Genomic DNA, 12,133 nt, shown 5'->3' on the forward strand with positions numbered 1-12,133 from the left:
AGGCCATTCAGCTCATCAGGCCTGCACAAACCACAATCCCACCCAGGTCCTGCCCCCATATCCACCTACTAACCTAACCTACGCATCTCAGGACACTAAGGACAATTTTTTTAGCACGGCCAATCGACCTAACCCGCACATCTCTGGACTGTGGGAGGAAACCGGACCACCCTGAGGAAACCCTCGCAGACACAAGGAAAACGTGCAAACTCCACACAGACAGTGACCCAAGCCAGGAATCGAACCCAGGTCGCTGGAGCTGTGAAGCAGCAGTGCTAATCACTGTGCTACCGTGCCGCCCATAACTTCTCAAGGGCAATTAGGAAAGATTAACAAAAACTGGTCTTTCCAAAACACCCACTCCCCATGAATGAATAAAACAAACGAACCCATTGGGCACAATTAAAGTGTATCCTTTTCTGGGGAGGTAATTGTTGTTGCTTTGCCTAAAATATGCAATTTCCCTTAGTTATCAAGCAGATTGAATAGAGACATTGTTTAAAAAAAAATGAAGCAGCTAGCATCTACATTCATTAATTTAACACTTGGACCTACGGAGGTCTGGTCAGAAAAGCCTGCAGGACATTGTGATGGAGAGATGATTGAAGCTGACAGGATATGCATTTCGTCTCCTGGAGGTATGCCTCACCAGAGTTACAGTAGAACGGACACCAGCAGAGGGAAGAAAAAGACAGCACTGTCCAAAGATAACCTGGCAAAATATATTCAAGCAGCACCTTCCAGAGAGGGACACTATCTGGACTAAAGAAAGAGGTTACTTATACAGAAGAGTCGAGATGGAGTCTTGCTGCCCACAGTTCCTCCAATCCCTTGTGGGTCAAAGTCTAAGCAAATAATTAAGTTTGTGAATACAGTACAAGAGTAAATAGAAAAGCATGGACAGAAATGTGATTGATAGTCTGTAAACAATGGTGAGGAACTGCAGAAATTCGGAAATGGTGAACTCTAGGGATCATTGCTGGATTTCTTTTGTTCTTGATACATAGAGGTGTTTTAACCTCGAGAAGAGAGAAAAAAGTAACAGTTTTGCCAAACCATGAGGAGGACTTCCACAAAAGTGGACAGCCAAATGAGCAGTGACAAATTCAATGTAATGAGGAAGTGGAAGGTAATTTATCTGGCAGTAAAAATGAATGGAAGTATGTTGTGTTGTTTGTCCATCGTCATCAATGAGGACCTTGACACCATTAGTCATTTTGGGGCTGGTTGCGGTGTGTCTGAAGATGACTGATCAGGCCAATTCGGGCATGGAACGTCCTGGCACATATTGGACAGACTTGTGTAGACACAGTAGTTGTTGTGCCGGTGGCTCTGGACTTGCGCAGCTTGCGCATAAGTTATGCTTCAGCAATACACCTTGCTTCGTAAGCTTGACAGCCTTTGTGGATGAGGCAGCACCAGGTAGGACAGTTTTGTGCCAGCGTTTCCCAGGTGGTCGTGTCAATGTCAAGCAACTTCAGGGAGGCCTTGAGCATGTCTTTGAAATGTTTCTTCTGCCCTCCACATGAGCATCTTCCAGCAGAGAGTTCCCCAAACAAGGAGCTGCTTGGGTATACGCTCATCTGACATACGGATGACATGACCTACGCTCTCATCAGCAGTGTGTGGACTGATGGTAGACTTGCTCTAGAGAGAACTTTGTCTTGCCAACGGATGCGTAATATTCTGCGAAGACAAGTCATGTGGAAATGATTGAGCTGCCTTGCATGCCTTCGATACAGAGTGCATGTTTCACAGGCATACAGGAGGGTACTGAGTACTGCGGCGCTGTAGGCAGTTTTGTTGCTGGGCTGATTCCTCGACGTTCCCGTACAGTGGGGCGCAGTCTACCAAAAGCAGAACTTGCCTTTGCAATTCTGCAGTTAACTTCTGTATCAATAGTCACTGCTGGGGAGAGGGTGCTGCCAAGATAAGTGAACTGGTCCACTGCCTGTAGTTTCTGCCCTTTGATTGTGATTATGGGTTCTGTGTACAGTGCATGAGGAGCAGGCTGGTGCACGACTTGGGTCTTTTTAATGTTGATGGTGAGTCCAAAGTTGTCACAAGCCATGAAAAATTTGTCCATACTGACTTGCATCTCTGGCTCTGAGCCAGTATACAGGCGCAGTCATCGATGAAGAACAAATCTCTGTGAACAGTCTCTTTCTCTTTGGCAATAGCTTGAAGTCTCCTCAGGTTGAAGAGCTTCCCATCCACTCTATACTTGAGGCTGATTCCAGCAACACTGCCCTGGAAGGCATCATTCAGCATGGCAGTGAACATCATGCTGAACAGTGTGGGTGTGAGCACACAGCCATGTTTGACACCATTGGTGACTGGGAATGCCTCAGATGATTCTCCGCCGTCCAGTATTCTGGCCATCATGGAACTGGCGTACCATCTGAATGAATTTGGGACGGCAGCCGAACTTTGACATGATCCTCCACAGGCCTTGTCGGCTTACAGCGTCAAAGGCTTTTGCGAGGTCAACAAAGGTTGCGTAGAGCTTGCGATTCTGCTCCTGACTCTTCTCCTGAAATTGGCGCTCAGCAAAGATCATGTCAGTAGTCCCATGACCTTTGCAGAAGCCACACTGTGACTCTGGAAGCAGGCCCAGCTCCAGATGAGTGACCAGACGATTTAGCAGGGCTCTTGCGAGGGTTTTTCCTGTGATGGAGAACAGCGAGATTCCTTGGTGGTTGGTTGCATACTTGCTGATTGCCCTTCCTTTTGTAGAAGTGTATGATGGAAGCATCTTTAAAGTTCCTGAGGAATGGATCCTTCCTTCCAAAAGGACTGGAACTCGGTGAGCTTCTTGATAAGTGCAGGACCAGCAGCTTTATAGATCTCTGCGGGTATGGCATCTGCCCCTGGGGCTTTGCCACTGTATAGCTGGCTGATAGCTTTCGTGACTTCAGCTACTACTGGTGGGTCATTCATGGCGCTGCTGATATCAACCTGGGGAATCCTGTCTATTGCCTCATCGTTAATAGATGACGGTCAGTTAGGATGGCTGCAAAGTGTTCAGCCCATCTCTGCAGGGTCTGAGCCTTCTCTGTAATGAGAGTTGTACCATCTGTACTCAGGAGGGGGATTGAGGTCCATAGAGTGTTGAGGGCTTCATAAAACCGTTAAGTCGTTTCTGTCAGAGTATCCCTGTATTTGATCTGCCTTGGTGCTCAGCCAGGCATCCTGCATTTTATGTAGTTTATTTTGGACTGTCCTGCGAGCACTGGTAAAAGCATTTTTCTTGGTAGCTGAAGATGGGTTGTTCCAACAGGCCCGATGAAGACGGTGCTTTTCAACAAGTAGAGCCTGTATCTCCCCAAGGAACTAATCATGCTGTTTGTGGGTAGAGGGCCTGAGCATCTTCAGCACAGATGTACGGATAGCATCCCTGAAGCGTTCCCAGTCGTCCTCAGCGCTGCCTGCAAGGTGTAGGTCAGCAGGCTTGATTTCTAAGTCTTCAGCCAGTGCTGAAGCTATGCTGGGGTTCTTTAGCTTGGCGGCATTGATTCTTTTCATAATCTTGCTTCCTTGTGGTCGCCTCTTGGGTCTGATGCGAAGCCTCACTTTGGAGACAATGAGCCTGTGATCTGTCCAGCAGTCAGCACCTCACACGGCCTTAGTTACTCTGACATCCTGCCCGTCTTTTCTCCTGACAATGACATATTCGGTAAGGTGCCAATGCTTACAGCAGGGGTGCATCCAGGAGGTCTTGTTACGGATAGGCAGATGGAAGGTTGTGTTGGTGATGAGGAGGTCGTGTGCCGCACAGGTCTTCAGTAAGAGTAGGCCATTAATGTTACACTTGCCCACTCCATGCTTCGCAATGACTTCCTGCCAGATTGCAGAGTCACACCCTACTCTTGCATTGAAATTGCCAAGCAAGATCAGCTTGTCGGTAGTGCTCACTGCTGATAGTAGGGCATCCAGTACTTCGTAGAACTTGTCTTTCATCTCATCTGGGTTGTTCATTGTGGGGGCATAGGCGCTGATCAGGATGGCTTGACTTGTTCTGTAGTGGAAGCTATAATGTCATAAGCCACTCGTTCACACCCTTGGGCAGACTATAAAGTTTCCGAACAAGGTCACTCCTGATGGCGAATCCAACTCCAGCATCACGATGCTCTTGCCTGCTGCAACTGCTCCAGAAAAAAAAAAAGGGTACCACCTCCAGTTTCAGTCAACTGATCTATGTTGGCAAGACGAGTTTTGCTCAGGGCTGCAATGTCAATGTTGTATCTTGCAAGCAAGGCTGTTCTTCTCTCTGTAGGGTTGTCCAAAAGCGTGCGCACGTTCCAAGAGCCAATGGTGAGCGGTGTCACCTTGTTTTATTTTGTTTGTTCGACCACAAGCTGGGATCCCCGCCAACCATGGTAAACTGGCCAGGGTGTAGTGAAGCAGGCAATGTTTAGGGCACCTTTTCTACCCCCTTCCTCATTCTACGGAGGTGAGCAGTGTGTTCCTGAAGAGGACTGCTCAGTCGCGCAGGTAGACGCCGAGTTCTACTGCTGCTTCGGTCAGCGGAAAACAACCATTACACCTGAGCCGCCTGTGTGCACGTCCGTGACTACAGCTCCCAGTGTATCCATACCTGCTGCTTTGTCGCTTGCCAATTGCCACAGGACTTCAAGGGTTGAACAGGACACTGATGATGATGATGGTGTCGAAACTAGTGCTTGATTTGGATTAAAGTGAGGGAGAGCTGTGCAGCGTCAGCCTCACTCTCTCTTCCCAATTCCCATCTCGGTCCAGTGACAAGTCAAGAGTCAAGACGGCTGGAGATGGGATGAGGCGCAGTGGATGACCAGAACGTCTTCTGTGTCTTGTCCTGCTCTTCGTGTTCCACGACGCTTGCAGAGACTGCCTTCTTGACCGTGGACCTTCCATTGGTCTCGTCCGCTCAATCCGCCAGACTCTAGTCTTCACATGCTGGGATAGACAACTCCCTACCTCACTGAGGGTTGAGACCTGTCGGCTACCCTTACCTGGTTTAGCCAGCTTGTCGAGGCCGTTGCCCAGGGTGTGGCCGCTGTCGCATGCAAACAGCTGCGGGGAGCTACAGGTGAGAGCTGAGTGCCAGGTGGGGACAAAAGATGGACAAACTGCCCTGAAAGGACGTGACATGTTCCCCCACCAAAGGTACTACCCCTCCCTGACATCCCATACACACCCAAGTATAAAAGATGGAACTGTAAAGTTAACTTAAATTATAGCTCCCACTGCTCATTGCAGCTATGTTTGTGTAACACTCTTTCTCTGATATACATATTCTTGGCAAAAACCAAGCAGCAAAGTTACCAAAATTTAAAAAGACAGGAATTTTCCCTGAGAAACTACATTTTCTACTTGCTAGCAGTTGCATCCAAAATCTCGTCACTCAGATAACCCCACTTCAGGCAGGTGTGAACAGCTGATTGAGGTTCAAAGAACCCTTTAAATTGGAAAGTATTTATCGCGCTGTCCAAAAGGATCAGTCCACTGTGTGATTGGCTCTGACGGTAAACATGTTCAGTTTCATGTGGGGAGCTATTAAGTGTTTGCTATAAGCTACAGGAACACATTACTGACAATCATTTGATGAGGTATCCTTCTGAAGAGCAGATGAACTGAAAATCTTCTGTGAAGGTAGATCAGCTGAATCACTATTGCTCTTACCAGCCATGATCTGACCGACAACTTGAACAATCTCGTCACTACAGAACTAGTCAAAGCTTTCCTCAGTGTAACTATTGGAGAAACTAGATCATTATGGTGTCCAAGAAAATACTAAACAACGGATTAGAACAGCGAAGATTCACAGTGAATGGGAAGCCTCAAACAGGAAACCAGTGTATGCAAAAGCTCAGACTGGTTTTTCTTCACAAAAATCACATCCAGGAAAGAATATCAAGCCATCACTGAAGTAGATGAGAAAAAAATCCCTTCAAATGGACAAATATGAGAGGAATGAAATTCAACAGGCAGAAACATGATGTTCATGAAACAGCAACAGCATGCGAATGAGCAATAATTTGGAATGTATTAAGTCAACAAGCAGCTTCTAAGAATCCCAGGTACTTGGGATTGTGAAACAAAACTTCAGAGTAGGGATAGATTGTATGACTCAACAAGTCTGCTCTGCCATTCAATATGATCAAGTCCATTTTCCAACTCGCTCTCCGTGTCCCTTAATTCCCCAAGACACCAAAAGTCTATCCTAACCTGAAAGATATTCAATGATCGAGCATCCGCAAGTCTCTCAGATAGACAATTACAAAGATTTACAATCCTAGAATGAGTTAATTCCGCCTCATCTCAGTCCTACATGATCAGCCTGAGACAGTGCTCCAGACAGCGGACAGCACTCCATGCAAATCCTTTGTTTTATCGATCCATTGTGCTCTTCTGCCTGTTCAATCGCTAAAGGTCTCCGAGTAACATCTTGTTGATAATGGTCTCATGGTCAGCAAAACTGATACCAGCTTTCCAATTCCAGAAAGATTTATTAATCGAATTTCATTAGCTGCCATCGGTCCAGAGAACTCACCTGGGCCTCTGAATTACTTGCCCAGTAACATTATCACTATCAATGGATACATTGAAAGTAAATCAAAAATCTTTAAATTCCGGAAAAGCTGCAGAGGATTGGAAAACTGTCAGTGTAACACTTGTTAGAAAAGGGAGGGAGACAAAAGACAACTATCGGCCATTTAGTTTAATAGCTGTCATTGGGAAAATGTTAAGAATCCATTATAAAAATGTACTAATGGAACAGTTAGAAATACAGAATATAGTCAAGCAGAGTTAGCATGGTTTTATGAAAGGGAAATCGTGTCTCACAAATGTATTCAAATTCTTTGAGGTGGTAATGAGCAGATAGATAGAGAAACCAGTGGATGCAACGTGCTTGGATTTCCTGAAAGAGTTCAGGAAGGTACCACACTAAGCGCTACTTAAAAGATAAAAGCCCTTACTGTTGGGGATAGGATTTTATTATGCATACAGGATTGGTGAACTGATAGAAGACAAAGAGTTGGGATAAGAGGGGCATTTTCAGGATGGCAACCTGTAATAGTGGAATCAGGGCCACAGTTATTTACAGAACCAGAACCACAATTATTTACAATACAAATTAGTGATTTGGATGAGAGAAGTGAATGTACAATTGCCAAAAATAGATGGGAAGGATGATGCAGTCTAAGAAAGTGGACAAAAACTTGGCAGACTGAATAAGAATGTAGGAAATTATGAAGTCATGCACTTAGGTAGGAAGAATAAAGGAACTGAATATTATTCAAATGGAAAAAAGACTGCAGAAAGCAGCACAGGATTCGGGGGTTGTCATGCATCAACCACAAATAAAAAAAAACAGCATTCATGTTCAACAAATAGAGAAGGCAAATGGAACATTGGTCTTTATTTCAAAGGGAATGGAGTACAAAAATAGGGGAGAATTGGTTAAAAAAAAAAATACATGGCATTAGTTAGATTACCCCGGAATACCGTGAACAGTTTTGGTCCGTTTATCTACAGAAAGATATACTGGCAAGGAGGCAGTCCAGTAAAGGTTCACTTCGTTGATTCCAGAGATGGAGAGATTTTCTTCTGAGGAGGTTGAGCTCATGCTTGGAGTTTACAAGAATGGGAGGTGACTTTATTGAAATGTAGAGGATTCTCAGAGGGCTTGATAGGGAAAATGCTGTGAGGCCATTTTCTCTCATGGGATAGCCTATGACCAGAGGGCAGAGAAAGCATTCTTTCTGGTTGAATCACAGCTTGGTATGGCCCCTGCTCTGCCCAAGACCGTAAGAAATTACAAAAGTCGTGAATGTAGCCCAATCCATCATGCAAACCAGTCTCCCATCCATTGATTCTGTCTATACTTCCGACTGCCTCAGCAAAGCAGCCAGCACATTCTCTTCCATCGGGAAAAAGATACAATAGTCTGAGGTCACATATCAATTGACTCAAGAACATCTTCCCTGCTGCTGTCAGATTTTTGAATGGACCTGCCTTGCACTAAGTTGATCTTTCTCTACACCCTAGCTTTGACTGTAAGACTACATTCTGCACACACTTATTTCCTTCTCTATGAACTGTATGGTCTGTCCGTATAAGCGCTCAAGAAACAATACATTTCACTGTACGCTACTACATGTGACCATAATAAATCAAATCATCTCAGAGTAAGGAGCCGGCCATTTAAGACAGCAACGAAGAGGAATTTCTTCTCTCAGAGGGTAGTGAATTTGTGGAATTCTTTTACTGATAAAATTGAGTCATTAGCTATGTGCTACAGACAGATTTTCAATCAGTGGGGGAATCAAGGGTTATGGAGGTAAGGCCATAAAGTAGAGTACCTAACCATAGGTCAATTATTATCTTACTGAATGGCAGAGCAGACTCAATGGGCCGAACTTCTGTTCCTTACAGTCTTACTATGCCACCATCTACCTCCACAGCAGACTCCCCTATTCTTGTACTCTAATCCTTTGACAATCAAGGCCAACATGCCATTGGTCTTCCTAATTTCTTAGTGCACCTGCAAGCTCATTTTCTGCATTCCATGCACCAGCACATACAAATCTTTTTGAACATCAACACTTAATAGTTGTCATACATTTTAAACTCTTTTTATTCTTTGGCCGAAGTGAATAACTTCACACTTTCCTACATTATACTTTATCTTGTTGCTCACTCAACTTGTCCAGATCACTTTGCAGCCTGTGTCATCCCCACATCATACTTCCCATTGAACTTGGCATCATCAGCAAATATTGATACATTATTCCCTGTATCTAAGTCATTGATATATATCGTGAATAGATGAAGCCCCAGCACTGTTCCTTGCCCATTCATTGTTCACTGCTTGCCAGCATGAGAGCCCCATCTAGACTCCCTGCTTTCTATCCATTAACGCAACCCATTACCGTGCTAAAATATTATCAACTCCACATCTTGCCTATTAACATTGTGTGTGGCACCTTGCTACACGTCGTCTGGAATTCTGGTATACAACATCTATGGTTCCCTTTTGTCTACCCTGCTAGTTTCAGCATCAAAAAAAAACCCTTAATACATTTGACAAAGCAGAATTTCTCTTCAGTAAAACTACAGTGAAGGAAATGGTGCATCAAACACTAGTCGGACCACATCCTGAGTGTGGTTCAACTGCTTCAGACCCATTTATCGCTAAAAACATAATCCTCAGAAAATTCAACAATCAGCAGTTGGTTTGCTACAAATAATTATTCAAAGCGATACTTGTGTTTCCCAGTTAATCATATCACTAGACTGACACTGTCTCTGCAACGAAAATAAAGCCCACAGCTGACACACCCCCTAAATTTTGAATGGGCAATTAAATAGTTCTAAGCAGTACATCAAGCCCAAATATGATCAAGCTCCAGTAGTGCACAACTAATAGCTCCAATTGTCTCCATCCCAATGTGCCAAAGGGGGAGGGGGGGGGTGTGCGGGTGGTGGTGGGGGGAGGGGGGGGTGTGCGGGTGGTGGTGGTGGGGGGAGGGGGGGGTGTGCGGGTGGTGGTGGTGGGGGGAGGGGGGGGTGTGCGGGTGGTGGTGGTGGGGGGAGGGGGGGGTGTGCGGGTGGTGGTGGTGGGGGGAGGGGGGGGTGTGCGGGTGGTGGTGGTGGTGGTGGGGGGAGGGGGGGTGTGGGTGGTGGTGGGGGGGGGTGTGCGGGTGGTGGTGGTGGGGGCAGGGGGGGTGTGCGGGTGGTGATGGGGGGGGTGTGCGGGTGGTGACGGGGGGAGGGGGGGTGTGGGTGGGTGGTGGTGGGGGGGGAGGGGGGGTGTGGGTGGTGGGGGGAGGGGGGTGGTGTAGTAGGGGGTGAGTGTGTGTGTGAGGTCCGGGCTCTCCCTGGCGTCCCAGCCTCTCTCACCTTTTCTCGATGGCGTCGATGTTGCTGTGCAGCAGCCAGAGCTCCTCACTGTTGTCCTGCCGGGAGGACAGGATCAGGTGGTGGCCGGTCAGGCACAACGTGCCCTCCACCCGCGGCAAGAAAGGCCGGGAGAGGATCACCCCGTCAACCCGGGGAGTCTTAATCAGCTCCGCGAACTCCATCCCCCTCTCTCTCTCTGCCTCCCCCTGAACCAGCGGCACCCGGACCAAAATACCCCGCGCACCAGTTCTCCCAACGGAAAATAGTCACTCGTGTAACCTCGGCGAGCCGTCCCCGGAATCAATGCTTCCCCAGGAATGGTTCCGGCCTGCACTCAGGCTGCACCTGCTGATTGGTTGACATGACGTGGAGGTGCCGGCGTTGGACTGGGGTCAGCACAGTCAGAAATCTCACATCATCAGGTGAAAGTCCAACAGGTTTATTTGACAGCACTAGCTTTCGGAATCTCGAACTCCTTCATCAGGTGAGTGAGGACTTGTGTTCACAAACAGGGCATATAAAGACACAGACTCAATTTACAAGATAATGGTTGGAATAATCAAGTCTTAAAGGTACAGACAATGTGAGTGGGGAGAGGGCCAAGCACCAGTTAGAGAGATGTGTTTTGTCTCCAGCTACTTACCATCGATAGTCCCCCTGACAGACAGGCAGACAGATTGATTGATTGACAGCAGCACTTCACCCAGCTGTCTGTGAACTGCTGGGCAGATCTTTTGGATGAGGGGGCTGCACAGTGGCACAATGGTTAGCACTGCTGTCTTACAGCGCCAGGGACCTGGGTTCAATTCCCTGCTTGGGTCACTGTCTGTCTGCACATTCTCCCTGTGTCTGCATGGGTTTCTTCCAGGTGCCCCAGTTTTCCAGTCCAAAGATGTGCAGGTCAGGTGGATTGGCCATGTTAAATTGCCCCTTAGTGTCAGGAGTACTATCTAGACTAAAAGATTGGGGTAATAGGGATAGGGCTTGGGTGAGATTGTGGTTGGCACAGACTCGATGCGCTGAATGACCTACTATACTGTAGCGATTCTATGAAAGACTGATAGAGCTGGACACTCTTTAAAACTGACACTGTGATTAATAGGACCCATCCTCAGCTCCTTCACTAGCACATTTTGACATACACTGTCCCCCGGCCTCACACCACAGCTTTATGGAACTGCTCAACAATTGCCACAGTTTATTTACCCTGATGTCGCAGGCTGGTTCTGGATGTTTTCCCACCAATGTCAATCCATATCATAAAACAACCATTTTACAACTATTTTGTTGTTCACAGGGATGTGGATGTCACTGGCTATGCTTGAGAAGGTACGGTGAGCAGCCTTCTTCAGCCACTGTAATCCCTGAGGTGCAGGTTCACCTAAAGTGCGGTTAGAGAAGGACTTCCAGTACTTTGACCCAGCAACAGTGAAGGAACTGTGATATATTTCCAGGTGAGGATGGCAAGTGATTTAGAAGGCAACTTCCAGGTGGTGGTATTCCCAAACAATCTGCTGCCTTTGTGGTAGTGGTCATGGGTTTGCAAGGAACTGTTGAATATGCCTTGGTGAGTTCCTGCATCTTGTAGATGGCATACACTGCTGCCATTATGCAGTGATGGTGGAGGGAGTGAATATTTGTGGATGGTGTGCCAATCAAATGGGCTGTTTTTTCCTGGATAGTGTTGAGCTTCTTGAGTGTTGTTGGAGCTGCATTCATCTAAGCAAGTGGAGAGTATTTAATCACACTATTGATTAGTGCCTTTGATATGGCGGACAGACTTTGGAGAGACAGGAGGTGAATTACTCTCTACAGGGTCCTTTGCCTCCAACCTGCTTTTGTAACCACAGTATTTATATGGGTAGTCCAGTTCAGTTTCTGGTCAAAGGTAATCCCCAGGATGATGATAGTGGAGATTCAGCAAAGGTAATGCTATTGAATGTCAAGGATGAGGGTTAGATTCTTTCTTGTTGGAGATAATCATTGCCTGACACTTATGTCATGTGAATGTTACTTACCACTTATTAGTCCAAGGCTGGATATTGTTTAGGTCTTGCTGCATTTGGATATGCACTGCTTCGGTATCCAATCAGTTGGGAATGGTGCTGAACGTAGTGGAACCATCAGTAAGCATCCCCACTTCTGACATAATGATGAAGGAAAGTCATTGATGAAGTAGCTGAAGATGATGTTCTGGAACTGGGTGATTGACCTTCAATAACCAGAAGTACCTTTTTTTGCCTGGTTG

General features: G+C 46.5%; 1 protein-coding gene and 1 pseudogene across 2 annotated transcripts in view; one reads left to right on the forward strand and one right to left on the reverse strand.

Moving 5' to 3' along the window:
- The window catches only part of mtmr9 (myotubularin related protein 9), a 68,637-nt gene extending 58,496 nt beyond the window's left edge, over window positions 1-10,141 (reverse strand). The window contains exon 1 of the mRNA XM_080192343.1: window positions 9,886-10,141. Within this exon, the coding sequence (XP_080048469.1) occupies window positions 9,886-10,067 (182 nt within the window). The 5' untranslated portion in view covers window positions 10,068-10,141. The remainder of the gene's footprint in view (window positions 1-9,885) is intronic.
- A 131-nt stretch (window positions 10,142-10,272) lies between these two features.
- LOC145344958 (repulsive guidance molecule A-like) overlaps window positions 10,273-12,133 on the forward strand; it is a 49,205-nt pseudogene continuing 47,344 nt past the window's right edge. Inside the window, exon 1 of the transcript XR_013887010.1 lies at window positions 10,273-10,369. The product of XR_013887010.1 is annotated as a repulsive guidance molecule A-like (transcript). The remainder of the gene's footprint in view (window positions 10,370-12,133) is intronic.

The sequence above is a fragment of the Carcharhinus amblyrhynchos genome, chromosome 7 (genome assembly GCF_965287045.1).
Source record: "Carcharhinus amblyrhynchos chromosome 7, sCarAmb.v2.hapA, whole genome shotgun sequence".
In the NCBI taxonomy this organism is placed as follows: domain Eukaryota; kingdom Metazoa; phylum Chordata; class Chondrichthyes; order Carcharhiniformes; family Carcharhinidae; genus Carcharhinus; species Carcharhinus amblyrhynchos.